The sequence below is a fragment of the Bombyx mandarina genome, chromosome 16 (assembly GCF_030267445.1).
Source record: "Bombyx mandarina strain Sakado chromosome 16, ASM3026744v2".
Lineage (NCBI taxonomy): Eukaryota > Metazoa > Arthropoda > Insecta > Lepidoptera > Bombycidae > Bombyx > Bombyx mandarina.
The window spans coordinates 2430506-2446790 of NC_143222.1; the positions used below are offsets into that span (position 1 = coordinate 2430506).

Below are 16285 nucleotides of genomic sequence, written 5' to 3' on the forward strand. Positions count from 1 at the left end.
ACGGGGCTCAAACCTAACGACGTTGCTAACACGAACCCTAGCAAGAGCCGTGCTTCGCAGAATCTACCACCGGATCGGAAACGCGACCCACTGAGAAGATCCGGCATGAAACTCAGTGGGCTGTGTCTGTGGGTTAATTTAACATTGACCGGTGCTTGAGGTATCTAAAAGCACAGTTAGTGGATCGAACACTTCCGCCACTCCCCTCGCTTCACTTGTATCAACCCTACGACGAGCATTACGTACCCGGGCAATGTAATTGCGGATACTTCAAATACAAGCCGAAAAGAAACTTAATAATAACTAGTGGTCCTCAAATTTCGCTAACAAACAATAAGTGTGGAAAATTTCATATTCCTCAGTCTGCGCAATTTTCATAAAAAGGGGTACAAAGTTTTTACTTCATGTATAGATATAGACTATATAGATAATAAATATTAAATAAAATATATTATTTCGAGACATCATACATCATACATACATCATCATCATAGTGTGTTAGTATTTACAAATAAATAAAGAACTATGTTAGATTTATTGTAATACTAAAATATATCTAAGTACCTATATCAAATCGGTCCTTGGCAGGCATTAACATGCAGTATTTAGAACATGCAACTAGATGAACCTACCAAGTTTCGGTCGATCCAGCCTTTCTGCAAATACCCTGTAAATAATATATACATATAAGTTATAATATAAAATAAAATAATTCATAATATATTCATTATTGGGACAACCACTGCTTGCCTCCTCTTCCTCAACAATCACTTCGATTGAGATGATGTTCCAAAAAACATGTCCACTAACGCAGTGTTCCACTAATGCAGATTTGATCCGCAAGCCGTTCTACGACGAGGAGGAGATCCCGTTGACGGAGACCGACTCAGAGGAAGATGTCGTGCTGCTGCAGACCGGACGAGAGCAATGATCTCGGGGCAGATGGGGGGGTCGGCTAGTCCTGCTGCAGGAGGGGGGGCGAGTCCTGCTGCAGGAGTGGGGGGGTGGCTCCAGGTGCGTGCACCGGCCTCTTTGTTACTCAATTACTCATCCTATTCTAGTGAACAAGGAGTCTTGAGCATATTAGGCTTCCACGTGGCAATTTTGACAAAAGTCGATATTGCTTACAAACACTATTCTATATCGACGCTTGAAAGGCAAACGTGACTAAGCGACAATAACTGCTTTGTACATAAATCATAGGCAATAACCATATTCGATGCGCAAAATAAACATATTTCTAGGTCTATTAAAATCATTTCAATCCTACAGCTAGATTCGTTAAAATACAATTTTTTTCAGGTATTCGACTTTAAATTAGTCAACTGTAAAGTTCACGCATTGTCGCTTAGTCACGTTTACCTTTCAGGCGTCGATATGTTGCCAATCGGCCTGAACTCGTTAATGTTTACCAACTAAACGTCAACGATATATTAGTGAACGAGGAGTCTTGAGGTTTAGGCTTCCATGGCAATTTTGACAAAAATCGATATTGCTTACCAACCCTATTCTTTAAGTTACCAATCGACCTAAAGTCATTGATGTTTACCGACTAAACGTGAACGAGACACTCGAGATCTCGCTATTTCAAATTCAACGTGATCACGATAACGAAAATCGATATTTTTAAACTCATAATCGATATTATCAAGTCTCATCATAGGCAACACTTTGAATGTCGGCATATCGAATTAACTCTAGACAAAATCGTAAAATTGATCGATTTTCGATCGAATGAATGTCAATTCTGAAACGCTTACACGTGATAGCAATATTTAAGGTATGTTATAGTTTTTGTAAGAGTCAGTATCACGTCTTGCCTATTTCTGCTGTAAAGCAATCTCCCGTTTTGATTCCAGTCTTAAATATCTGCGATACAAAAAGAATGGAGACTTTTATTACAATATGGCGCCATTAGCTTGTCTATGGAAAAACCTTAAAATGATAAGAAGAACTAAATACACTAGTATCATTTATAATAATATAATTTTGTCTACGTATATTTTCTGTAATGATAAGAAGGACCAATATACTATAATAATAATATAATAATTATCATCAATCTCCGTGCAAACTCTTGTGCCTTTATCTCGAATTAAAAAATAGTTTATAAGTTTTATTTTTATTTTAATCGGTAAATTCAATTCAGAATATTATTTATTTATAAGTATCATAAATTAGCTCAGTAGTAAATCATTAAAAACTCCTGAAGCGATAATCTCGGTTGGGATTCATAGATCCGTCCATACATTGATGTGACTAGCAAAAACTAATGAATTACAAAATCAAAATTATATTTAACAACAAATCGCTTCTCAAGACTATTTTCGAACAGTATTAAAAAAATGTTATGGGAATTCAATTTATCCAAATTCCCATGTTTTCTTTTAAAAAAATTTTTTTTATAAATGGACCGTTTATTTTGAAAGTGGTGTAAATCCATTTTCTTTTCTTTTTGAGAAAATTTGTTGATTATTTGTTGATTTAAAAATACAGGCAAATCATATGAGGTCTGGCTTTGCCACCTACCTTTTTTTTTTTTTTTTATTGCTTAGATGGGTGGACGAGCTCACAGCCCACCTGGTGTTAAGTGGTTACTGGAGCCCATAGACATCCACAACGTAAATGCGCCACCCACCTTGAGATACAAGTTCTAAGGTCTCAAGTATAGTTACAACGGCTGCCCCACCCTTCAAACCGAAACGCATTACTGCTTCACGGCAGAAATAGGCAGGGCGGTGGTACCCACCCGCGCGGACTCACAAGAGGTCCTACCACCAGTAATTACGCAAATTATAATTTTGCGGGTTTCATTTTTATTACACGATGTTATTCCTTCACCGTGGAAGTCAATCGTCAACATTTGTTGAGTACGTATTTCATTAGAAAAATTGGTACCCGCCTGCGGGATTCGAACACCGGTGCATCGCTTCAACACGAATACACCGGACGTCTCATCCGTTAGGCCACGACGACTACCAAGTCAATTGGACTTACACCACTTTCATAGTCGATGATTATGCAATTTCATTAACCGACCGATTTTAAGTTGTACAAAACATGGGATTTTTTTGAGAAATTAAACACGGACTAGTTATATATAAAAATTTACATTAAATTAAGCATGGATTACGTGATAGCTCATTTTTCTCCAAAATGGACTTGCAACACTTTCAAAATAAACGGTCCATATAATAGTTCCTTTTGGATAAATTAAATAAATATATTTCTATTTAATTATTATGAATTTCGTTCACAATAATAATAAATTAGGAAAGTAAGAAACGGTAAAAAAAAAAAAAAAAAAAAATTAAAGAATAATTAAAAAAAATGTGTTTTCACAGATGAAAATATGTACTATATATACATGTGTTAATTTGTTGAGTTTGCTCTGAGTTTAGGGGCGAGGCTGAAACACAATGTCGCACGCAGCCTGCGAACCAGATTTCGAAGGGAAGCAATGATTTATTACATAAAACCGTCAGACTATTTTAAGGGTCATAAAATCAGAATACACAATTTGTTACAATATTACACTACTTATATGTACAATATTGTTACCATATTGTAGGTACATCTCACAGACTGTCCACCTGTGTGTGAAATGCACATTTTTATCCATCAATGATGAATCAATTATGATTAAGATGATACGAATTAGAAATATATATTATATCGAAGGATGAAAGACCATTTGGGTTAAGTGACATTTTGCAACTTTACAGGAGAGCTATTTAAAGGATAAAATTTGGAAAAATAAAAATCGGTTGTCTGTAAAGTCGGCTTACTGACGATAGTTGAACGTGACAACGTCTCAAGAAAATACTGATGGAATGGTTTCATTTTTCAAAAGAAAATTTTAATTTTATTTGTTTGAGAGATAGATATGTTGTATGGACAATTGACACCACATTTACTTTTCACTGAACTTCATACTTGACGAAAACATGTAAATGTATTATTGTATAGCAGCTGTCCACGCGGATGCATCGCTCACTCAAGTAGGAGAGAGACAGATGTGAACGCTGTCGAACGCGGAGGCCGATTGTGCCTCTTTGTCGCTCGTTACGCACTCTCGCTTGCACTTCAAGCCTTAAATGGAACGCCGCATGAGTCATGTTTTTTCGTGCATGCAGCCGGCTCCATCGAATTATAAGACGTTGTCACGTCAAAAATGTAACAAAGTTTTCTTCAGCTATTTGAATGGAGTAAACTTAATTGAAGTTCAATTATTATAAAAACATCGAACTGTTGACATTAATACCAAATAAAACGCACCTTTAATTGCAAAGATAAATGTCGCTTACAATAGTGAAATAGCTTTTCACCTTTCGATATGATGTAATCATATAACCCATACGAATTAGAATCTTAAAATATCAATTATCGGTATTAGTAGGTGTAAACAAATTATTTTGCGCAAACTGAACTTTATTGTAATAGTAATAAGGGTATCTTTCTCAAGTCCACTTGGCTTATCACGTAAGATAAATCTCTGAAAATGTAGTAAAACTGTAATTTAGTAAAAACATAATTAGGCTCGACTACCATTTCTTCTGATTCGAATTCAATGTCAGCAAAAAATATATCTCAATGTTGATATAAAAAAAAGAAACTCGAATGAGAACTAAGTAGTTTAAGACCGTATGGTCGGTCTCATAAAATATATTGATTAGACATTCCTTCATCAAAATGTTCACGCAAAGGTCACGCATTACTATATTATCTAAGTTATTGCTTTTAATTTTTTTTATGTTTTTCTTGTTTAACTATTAAAAAATGGTTTGGTGAACTTTGGTGCCTTAGCTTTTTTTTAATTAGACACTTATACTGCCTTTACACCGTCCCCTTTAAGTCACTTATCGACCGAATTAAACTTTTGGAACTGGCAATACTAAACCGTGTTTTTTTTTAAAGCGCTCGTTGCGTGTTCTTTTATCTCAGTGCTTCGTTTAGTGAATTGGTTAAAAGTGATTTAGGCTCAAAGATAGTTTTAATAAGTTGCCTCGTGTACTGAGCTTAAGACGTCTCTTGGTTGTAAATAGCCACGTGTATGTAGACGCGGCTTTAAATGAATTTTATGTCTTAACCCTTTGACTGCCGTGTTGGGCAACGGTGCCCTACGTGGCACACTGAAGTAATTACATCAATTTCAGTAACTAAGGCGCCGGAATATCTAGTAGTCTCTGGGAAAGACGAATCCGAAGATAAATGAAGAATGAATCGTATTTCTAAGAGACCTAAAACACTAAAACATTAACAAACAAAAGGCAAAGTTAGGCAATCCAGACGCTTGATAACAGTAATCGATGTAATTACTTCAGTGCGTCGCGTAGGGCACCGGTGACCTACATGGCAGTCAAAGGATTAAGAGAAAATGGGAAAACAATTTGCACATAAATACAGAAATTAAACTACTTTTGTTAACTAAGAGCTCTACACGGGACAAAGTGAGGCGTATTGAATGTGCCCATTGTTGCGATCTCTCTATATACAGGGTGTAACAAATTATTCCAACACCAGACCAAATTATTTAAATTGCTCTTTTAAACACTGCTGTTTTATGTAAGTTCGCCCAGTGGTCGTATTTCGACCATGACCACTGACCCCTCAAAACATAAGTTTGTTTTTCTCTTTTCTTTTAATAATTTTACTTGTGCAGTGCATAAAAAAAACATTCCTAGATTTTCTTGTTGATTATAAGAAATAAATAGTAAATTTAAAGCGGACATGATATTTATAACACCAAGAATCGTCCGAAAAAGGGCATTCGCTTTTGGGGAACAGCTCTGGCTCCTCACAGAATAATTGGATTATGTTTTCTTTAAACTGTTGTAGATCTACAAAATGTATTCCGTTTGCTGGTTGATCATGGTAGATAAATTAAACAAAAAAAACTTATCGAATTTAATAATGTATTTCAAATTTTAATTTAGAATCTCTCATAGATAATAAACTTAGTTGTGACTTTGATCTTATGTTAATTAGACGATTGATAATTGATATAACGCCTCCTTTGTTAATAATATTTATATTAAATGATTACGAAATGGTGCTTGTATTAAATATCACTATTTTTAAGCCTCAATATTAATGTTTAATGTATTCGTGATAAGTTCAGTGTATAATGAACAGTGAATAAATTGTTTTAAAATATAGTTGTATTTTTTCTTTCTATAAACACCTTTACCAGTTTAGGTAGTTGCACTTAGCTTAAGAAAATTGACTCGGAAACGTGTTAATGTGAAAGCTGTTACCCACATCGAACGAAGTCTTTAAAGCTCTGAAAATATTGGTTGTCTCCCTTTATACCGTAATAGATAAGACGTTAGTATTCACCAGTTCGGGAGCATTGAATTGCCAGTGGTTAAGATGAGAATTCGGGGATGAAAATATATTTTTTTTAAATTGCTATGATGAGTGGACCAGCTCACGCGAGCTGCTACCTGGTGACCACTTAAATCTAGTTAAATGGTCACCAACGCCCATAGACTTCAACCAGATAAATGCTGCCGTCCGTCTAAGTCTAGATACATGTGCTCAAAATCTCAGTTTTTGCTGTAAAACGCCACCCGCCCTAGAAATCGAAACACGTTACACTGCATAGCAACAATAAACTCGTGCGGGCTCAGGGGTCCTATTCCAATTCGCACTGCAAAGAACAGATACGGCATCGGCCTTTCTCTCTGTAGATATAGTCTATATTTCCTTTGCATGTCTATTTAATCAAAAAAAAAGTATGACAACTTTTAAAAGATGACAAACAATGACAACTGACATATTTATTTCCTGTGAATCTTGTGATGTGATTACAACTTCAACAAGAAAATAAAGAGAACATTTTTAAATAATAAATGAACGCGTCACAAATCGCTTTACTCATGTGAAAGAAACGAGAGAACTTAAATTTGTGCTAATTGTAATGGAAGTGAGAAGTGAATACCCCGATATGAGTCGGCGAGCCGGTGAAATTTTCAGGCGTATCAATAGATTCGCCGATGGCCCTATGACTCGAAAGAAACTTGTGCTAATATTTTTAGTCGTTATCTTTTTTATGCTTTACGTCGGGCCCACGCTTATGAACTGGTTATTCGGGGATGAATACACTGAAAACGGTCAAAACGCTTGTCAGCAACACTTTTTGCAACCGTTCGAAAGAGCGTTAAGTGAATACGATGCCTATTTACGACATGAGACGTCGGCTACTTCGTCCTCATTGAGCCACAACTACGTGCCTTATGTCGGCAACGGCCTGTTTGGTTTGGCCTTAGAACACGACTCGCATTTAAACATTAAATACAGACGAACTTTATCTTTACCTGTGTATTATCACCCATTGTACATTGTAGATGATTACGAAATCAAAGAATTTACTGTTGCAGACTATAAAAATGGAATAGTAAACAGATTTCAGTGTTCAAATACTGGCATTCATATTTCTTATCAATATTACGCACACCGGACGATACCATCATTGTTTGTGCAAGAAATATTGATAAACAATCCAAGTAACAAGCCCAGAGCATTAAAAATATCAACACCAAGAGTTTCAGACTGGCCAACGGCGGTTAAGCAAACCATAAAATTGCATCAAGGCATTGACACTAAAGAATATGAAGTTGTGACAGGAATGATCCCAGTACCTGAAAGTGAAAATGTTATTGCCGTAGCTGTTGTGTGCCGAAAATTGAGTAATGTTATCCAAGTCGGATCTAAAGATAGCCTTGACCTTCTGATTTTCACAACCATTCAATACAGCAAACCGGTTAAGAAGGCCGATTATGCAACACAAAAAGACATTGTTGAGAAACTTGCTATTGAGCAGATGGAGAAAGTTATTGCTGAAACTGGAGATATAACGGCTCTTAGAAAACTACGAGAGAATCATTCAAGAGTGTGGCAAGGCCTGTGGTACACGGGCTTCTATATTTCAGACTCCAAAGCTCAAGGAATTATCAATGGTGATAGAATTAATGCAACAATCTATAGCATTCTGTCACAGGTTCGTAGTTATGAACATGAAGATAACATGAAAACATCAACGAAATCAGAGATATTAAGGTCATTGACTTATTCGGAAGGCTGTTATGAAGGCCATTCCACTTTGGATGCCTTGAATTTATGGAAACCATTGAATTCTCTTTCAAGTCTTAATGCAGTAGCGAGTGTATGGCTTTTGACATTAGAAAAACAAGGATGCCATAATCTACTAAAAGCTGGTGCCAGTGGAGTGAGCCAAGCCATGATACTGAGCTTTGGAAGTCTCCGTTTCAGTAATCAGCATCTAGAATACAATATCGAACCCTCAAAATTACACAGAGACTTCCTATTCAGAAGAATCAATTATGGAAATATGACACATGTTAATATAAGTGTCATTGTACAAGAAGATAACAAGGCAGCCATATTTGTAGCTTTAGATAGATCGGATAAGACGTACTATGCTTGCGATGCGGGCTGTTTAGATTCACCTGTGCAATTGGGGCCTTACAGAAAATATTTCCCTGTCAAATTAACAGAACCATTAACTGCTATATTATACGTAACAGCTGATAAACAGCATATGGAGGATTTGAGGCATGCCATACATGTGAAGGAGGTTGTAGAGGCACCTCCTCACGAGAACCATGTGATAGCTTTACACAAACACGGACATAGCTTGGGTGGTTTAAATCCATTATTCTGGATTTCTATAATAGTCTTAATAGTCGTCTTCCATTTGTTCCTCTGTAGAATAATAATGAATGAGTTTTGTGACAGCGGAGTTAGCTATCGTAGGTTATACAATAGGCCTTGACTTGCATATCGGAAGTTTCCCTTTGCGGTCAATTTAATTATTGCTTGTCTTCGCACAAAATACATTAAGTAAGTTAAATTTGAAAATTCTGTTTGTATAGTCAGTACTGAAAATGCCCTTAAATTATGATTCATGAGTTTTAGTTTATTGTTCCACACTGAAATGGTCTGTTTGACAATGAACATTTGAGCTTAACTTGAGTTACTATAAATTAGTCATCAATAAACAGAGTAAGTAATAAATTTAGGGATACAATTTGCCTATATTCAAGTATTGAAATACTACAAAGTATTATAATTATTTATAAAATATGATTTAAGTAAGAAAGAGATGAAAATAAAATTTCATGTTTTAATTGCAGCACAGAATCATAAGTACAGTAGATGCCCAAAAATAAATATAATTATTTAAAAAAACATAGTTTATACTCGTGTTTCATATTATGAGAATCAATTAAAATAATAGAATTATTATTGTCTCCAGAAAACCGCGGAATATTCCCAGATGTATTTCTCGTTGCAAGTACATATTTACCATGGTATACTTTAAACAATTCTCCAAGAACTGAGAAAAAAGGAGTTCATCAGTGCGCTTTTAATAAATATAATATAGATTAATACGGTAGCCCTGAGAAAAAATGGGTGATAGTGTAAAATGGAAATTTATTTTTGGGCGTCGATTAAATTTAAATAATTGACAGACATTTAAATAATTGAGAATACATAATAATGACAGTACAAGTAAAACAGCTACATATAAAATTAAAAATAATAGTTAAATTACCTTTAAAACAGCAATACTTTCGTTGATATGTAATGTAAGGTGACCAACCATTTATTTGTTCAAAAAGAGTACACTTTGCAAGTATTTCTTATGTGCAAAAAAAGAAGAAACGACAAAAAAAATATTTTTAAAAACATTTTTCAAATCACTGTCAAACTCGTGTCTGGTGTTTGCCCTGTCCTCTGACGTGCCGGAAACGGCAAGCAATTTAAGCGCGTGAAATTCAAATCACTCAAATTTTTTTAAATAAAATTGAAATAAATTAATCAAAAAAAAAGTTTAAGAAATACAAATGAGTACTTTCAGAGTACAGGATTTAAAAAGAGTACGGTTTGCGAAAAAATAGTACAAAACTCAGTAAATCAGTATAGTTGGTCACCTTAATGTAATGATTTAAAATGGACAATATTTTTTTTGTTTTTTAATGAATGCTCATAAGGCAAATATATTCCAATATTTCGGAAAAAAAGTGAGGTTTGTCCACATAGACAGTTTTAGAAGTATCATCATAGTCCATTGGCTTTTACTGTTACATTACATTTGACTGTTAAAGATTGAAATTGGACATTCTGCTTGTTCGCGATCGTGTTACAATGGGGGCTTCACATGCGGAAACACGAAAGCGCCCATGACGTTTCCTGAACATCTAATGAACGTATCTTCTCTGTCTGTATCGTGAAAGTTACGCAGATGTTAATGGCATGGCCAATGTTGTATCCTCCCATGAATTTTATTTATTGGCATTCACAGAGTTAGTAAGAAAGGCACGGTTCGGAAGTAAAACTGTCTGGCTTAAACTCATCCTCTTGTTCCTTGCAATTAAGAATATGTAGGAGATAAAGTGAGTTAGTTGTATTGACTATCCTCCTATTTGATAAAAATCGGGAATTAGAGAATATTAACCATTTCAATTGTAGGCTATATTATTATAGCGCACGTGCGACCACAATCAATCTCACATGACACGAACGTTCTTATTGAAGTTAAGAAATGCGGAAACTCAATTTAACATAATGACCAATGATTCCCAAAGTAGTTCGTATTGGTTAAATCGACAGCGCTGGCGGGAAGAATGGCGTCTAAATGTTTGAGAGTGGACGGAGTTACTGAGAAAAATAAACCGTGTAACGCCTATTGGAGTTTGTCGAAAACGATAGCAGATCATAAAATCTGATTTAAATTAATCAAATTATTCATAACAAATGTCATAATACAATTTGGTCACGAGAATGTTTCGATTTAGGCAGATGTTGAAATTTAAAAAGTAGGTATTAAAATCAAACTAAAAATTACTAAAATAATGTGAATTGTGAAATAATTAATTCTGTTTATTGTATCGCGTCTGCAGACCGAAAACAATTGAAATAAAAATTTACAGTGTATGGTAGCTGTCAAATTAAACGCGCGAATATGACTTTTCCTAGCAGCCATTTTTATTAAGTTCTTCAAATCCCAATTAAGCTGTTTGTTAGAGAAATTGCCTTTGTGTAATTTGCGTCCCACTCGTCTCACTACGTCGTAGTGTTTATTAGTCGCATTATTTATTATCTATATGTTTGTTTACGATCGAAGTGTTTAACTATTTTTACATATACGTACTCTGTCGGTGTAGTAAATGTGCAACCGTATGCCTTAACGCTTTGTTCATTTTAAATAGTTACAAGATGAATATGTTTATATATATATATAGAGAGAGAGATGATAATGATGTTTGTTACTAAGATTGTGGTGTATATTTTTTTAAATTAAAGTCAGTTGTACGTTGAGGTAATATTTATTTCATTGTTTCTTTAATTTTCAAGGATTCAGTCGTCATTACTTAGAGGATGAAAAACGCGTTGCATTTGTAAGCAATGCGACTGTGCCGGGGTTCGAATCCCTCAGACAGATATCAGTATCTGTAATGAAATACGTATTTAACACATGGACATGCATGCATTGACCCCGATGAAGAAATTACATGTATACTAATATAAAAATCTACAGTGGTTTTTACGGATGTTCCGTTATAACTACTGAACCATGCATCCGATTGACTTGAAACTTGGTATCCATGTAGAAAATACATGTACTTAATGGATAGGCTAATATTTATATTAGTGTTGGACTCCCTACACCAGTTGCGTGGGCGTTAATAATGATAATCTTTGAGGGGGTGAGAAATAATAATGTTAATTTTAAATGCCCAGCGAAGCGGACGGGTACAGCTAGTCTTATAATAAAAATCAAATCCTCAAAAATTACAATTTCATAGGTAATGGTGGAAGGGTGTCTTGTGAGCTTGTAAGGGTAGATACCCCGCCTATGCCGCAAATCAGCGACGCTTTTCGTTGTGAAGGGTGGGGCAGCCGTTGTAAAACTGAGATTTAGAACTCCTGTCTCAAGGTGGGTGGCGGAATTTTCGTTGTTGATGTCTATCGGCTACGGTAATCACTTAAAACTAGGTGTGCCATGAGCTCGCCTACCTACCTAGTCCTAGGCAATAAAACATATTGAAATATTGTGTATGCGGACAATTTCAAATAACCAGTTATTGATAACATGGTGAGTCTAATCTTGGATGAAACGTGCTGTGTCATAATTTAAAACTATTGCAGAATATCCGAAATTTTGGTTGAGAGCCACTGGTTGTTGTAACTAATGATTCGACACTAAAGTGTCAATTACTTTTTTTTTTTTTTTTTTCCTACCTATGCTGATAGCCTTGAGAGGCTATTTCAGCGTACCCTAGCTTGTGTAGGTGAGCTCGCGGGGCTCAAACCGGAGAATTGCTAACACCGCCCTAGCAAGAGCAGTGCTTCGCAGAATCTACCACCGGATCGGAAGCGCGACCCACTGAGAAGATCCGGCGAGAAACTCAGTGGGCTGTGTCTGTGGGTTAATTCGCTCGTCGAGCCCTTCGTCGCAAGCGACGGGTTCGACGAGGACGGTGACCGGTGCTTGTATTGCCTAAAAGCACCGTTAATGGATCAGGAGGATCCGTGATGACGTGCTTTGGGCGACGTCGACGGTTTACCAATCGGTCTACAGGATCGGGTATGTAATTTCTAGCGGCTACGATGAGAGGGTTCTCATGTCGTGCCGCCTTCTCAAAGTGGCGCAGCGATGCCGACTGTAGATACTTACTGACGGGGTCGAGCTCCAGGTCATCGTGGAGGTCCACGTTCCTCTGGAACCATGGTGCTCCGACGGCTATCCTGCAGAATCGGGATTGATCAATTACTATTGGGATGTGAATCGAAACACAGTAAAACATGTATTCAAGACTTTTATTAGGTTTGATAACATATAATTAAAGAAAACAGATTATGACGGCGTGTGACTAACTTAAGCAGGAATCATCAATTTCAACCAAACAACACTATGCAAGCACGGCTCATGATCTTCGCCTATTTAACAATAACAATTAGAAACGTTTCTCCCTCATTAAAGAAGTTTCGCTTCTATCACGGAGGTGCGCGATGTTCTTAACACATGTAAAAAGGGTAATGAGAAAGTTAATATTTTGCTCAAAATGAAAATTTTCCCAAATACAATTTTTCTCGGTTTTCGCGAACCGTCTTCCTCCTTGTCATCTTGTTCCTCAGTGCTGAGGGTCGTGACCTTTATGGAGCACTTTTATTCGGACTGTGTTCCGCCATTCCTGTCCTCTGCGCAGTAGATAGCGACACTGATGTTGGAGTCCAACGTCGAACTAGCGCAAGGGACTACGCCCCCTTGGCCTCTTTCCTTCCACTTTGCCGGTAATGTAGTAGTTTTTCGAGATTGTCACTCATCTTACTCGCAATTCGCAAAGATACCGGAAAACTCGACAATCCTACGTAAGCCGAAAGGATAAGACGTCCGTGCATTCGTATGTAGCAATGCAACGGTGCTCGAATCCCGCAGGCGGGTACCAATTTTTCTAATAAAATACGTACTTAACAAATGTTCACGATTGACTTCCACGCTCAAGGAACAAAATCGTGTCATAAAAATGAAACCCGTAAAATTATAATTTGCGTAGAAAATCGTGATTTGTAGAGTTGATTAAAACTACTTTTACGTCATTCAATGCCGCCTTTAGGTTTTTTTGTTTGGTAATCCCTACGTTTTGAACACTTTAACAACTATTAGTCTCGTCGTTTGCATAATGTGAACACTTACAAACAAGCAGGCTTGGGTTACCGGTGGCTCGAATTAAGTAACTCGGAGAGCTGTGGGCTTTGATTCCACAAAACGTTAAGTTATTTGACTGTTCGTTCTGAAATTAGACGAGGAAATTTTGTTCAATATGACATTAGATGGAATGTTGTCAGAATGGGTCGTTGGGAAGTTTATGATTATTTTCTTCATTCCGTTATTATTACTACGCCGGTAAGAGTAACGCCATCTATCGCCGAATAGCCGAAACGAATATAAAAGGAACTAGTAACATCGAGAACGCTCGAGAAGTACAACACCATCTATTGTTAGATAGGGGAACCACGCATCGAAGCTACTCTACTTGCCCAGAATGTTCTTCAGTAAGTGAAGACACTACTACATGGAACTAATCAATTTTATTTGCAACCAAATAAACAAAAGCCGAATGCACTCAAAATAGAGTTTTGTTTCATTTTTTTAAGTTGAATTCTTGTAAGTTGGGTTCTTGGTTTAATTTAATAATTAATTTTAATTCACAACATAAAATATTATAATTCGTTTCTCTTGTTCTGCCAACCCTAAGCAAGGGGCGTGAGCAGCAAAATAAAACCCGTATTCCTGAAGTCGAAAACAAACTAAAACACACATTCAAAATTTCTCTATAAATATATTTACAAAATACAATAAAAAATTGTATAAATTAAATAATTACATCACAACTTACATGTGTATTAGGCACTTAAATGTGTACTTTAGACAATTGTTATATAATTTATAACACATTATTAAATGATTTATTTTATTAATTTAATTATATATACAAATATATATTTCTTTAATTACGTACGAGTTGTTCTGTTTCAATTTTAAAATCATAAACACAGGAGTACGTACATAATTTTATGTACTAATTGAAATATTTATATCGTCATCAAATAAAAATCTGCTATGTGCACTTTTTGAGATTTTTACTTTTTGACCTTTTCGTATAGTTGACAGCCCTATATCTACCGTATAAAAAAACTGTTATGTGTCTATAGCTTTAATATTTATCTATAGCTTTCATTTAATATAGTTCTTAAAAATTCATCTTCATATTATATAAAATTTTATACGAAAATGTTTTCACTTGTTAATTAAAAATAGTTTTTGCAAATAGCAGATTTTGGTTTGACAGTGACGATATGTATCTTGTATTTCTGAAGCAACTTGCAGACGAAACACAATCATATGAATGATCAGAAACGCATCGGTACAGACACACATCCGAACATTGATTTTTAATTATATACATTGAGGAAAGAGAGTCGATTGGCCCTTTCAATACATGTGACGTCATTTGTGGGTAATACAAACGATCCTGGATAATATCGAGGAGTGAAAGGCTATTTGGTTTAGGCGGCATTTTGGAATCTACAGGAAGACCATTTAAAGTTTCTAATTAAAAAAAAAAAAAAAATAACAAAAAAAACTTCAGCTATTTGAAGGCAGTAAAATTAATAGAAGTTCAATTGCTATAAAACATTGAACTGTTGACGTTAATACCAAATAAAACGCTCTTTTTAATTACAAAGATAAATGTCGCGTATCACGCGAAATGTCGCTTTAACCAAAAAGCATTTCATCCCTCGATAATTATATTATGTACTGTGTATATTTTAATTTATTCACAATAATCATTCAAATTTTTAAGACGTCGTTTTTTTAAGATAATATAATATATAGTACTAGATACAGTCAAACCTGGATAAGCGAGAGTTGTTAGTGAGAGAGAGTTAGTGTCAGAGTTGTGAGAGATGTTAAATTTGTAATTTGTTTTGTCATTTGTTCCTCCTAAATAATATATAAATAAATAAAGCTCGACTGTCGCTTATAGAGGTATGGATAAGTAGCAGTCTCACTTACGGAGGTCCATGAGGGAAAAACGACTCTCTCTTACAAAGGTTTCTGTTTCTCGCTGATCGAGGTTTAGGGAGCTTAGAATGACGGGTCCTGGCTATTACTTTCACTTATAGAGTTTTCTCACTTATCCAGTTCTCACTTACCCAGGTTTGACTGTATTTCAAAAAAAAAAGAAAAAAAGATGGAAGACTATACATGTGGCATTATAGGTGGGCCCATGTTATATTTTGTCGCCGGCAAGATAATTAATTAATCATTATAATAACACTTTTATTATTCGCGCCAAAACGTACAAACTTTACGTATTTTGATCAATACATTCCCTTATTTATACCACAATTTGTTCAATAATATATTATAATTAATATATCGATGAGCGAATGGCTATACGTTTTAAGCGACATTTTTGTAACTTTTTTTTTTAGGATTGAAGGATTACTGGTGGCCCGGAGGCCTTTCCAGTTTCACCAGGACAGGTGGGCGAGCAAAGGCTCAGCCAGGAGGGGCGGGATTTGCTAACAGCTGCCCGAGCGCCTCTGAAGGAGACCTAACAACTCAAGAGCAACTGCTTCGCGAATGAATCTACTACCGGATCGGAATCGCGACCCACTGAGAAGATCCGGCGAGAAACTCAGCGGGCTGATGCATGGGTTAGGTTGCACAAAAACTTCTTCAGTT

At 35.8% G+C, this 16285-nt stretch overlaps 2 protein-coding genes across 2 annotated transcripts in view; both read left to right on the plus strand.

Annotated features, from left to right (window-relative positions):
• svr (Carboxypeptidase D svr) overlaps window positions 1-3310 on the plus strand; it is a 31274-nt gene extending 27964 nt beyond the window's left edge. The window contains 1 exon segment of the mRNA XM_089733859.1: window positions 831-3310. Within this exon segment, the coding sequence (XP_089589985.1) occupies window positions 831-931 (101 nt within the window). The 3' untranslated portion in view covers window positions 932-3310.
• Window positions 3311-6780: 3470 nt separating this feature from the next.
• LOC149501213 (uncharacterized protein KIAA2013 homolog) lies at window positions 6781-11357 on the plus strand. Its single transcript, XM_089733705.1, has one exon. It carries the CDS (start codon window positions 6923-6925, stop codon window positions 8795-8797), a length of 1875 nt encoding a protein of 624 aa, XP_089589831.1. The 5' UTR covers window positions 6781-6922; the 3' UTR covers window positions 8798-11357.
• The last annotated feature ends 4928 nt before the right edge of the window (window positions 11358-16285 follow it).

What these genes read in the sequence shown, in the direction of transcription:
- LOC149501213 (XM_089733705.1), top strand. Translation starts at nt 6,923, where the DNA reads ATGGAAGTGAGAAGTGAATACCCCGATATGAGTCGGCGAGCCGGTGAA.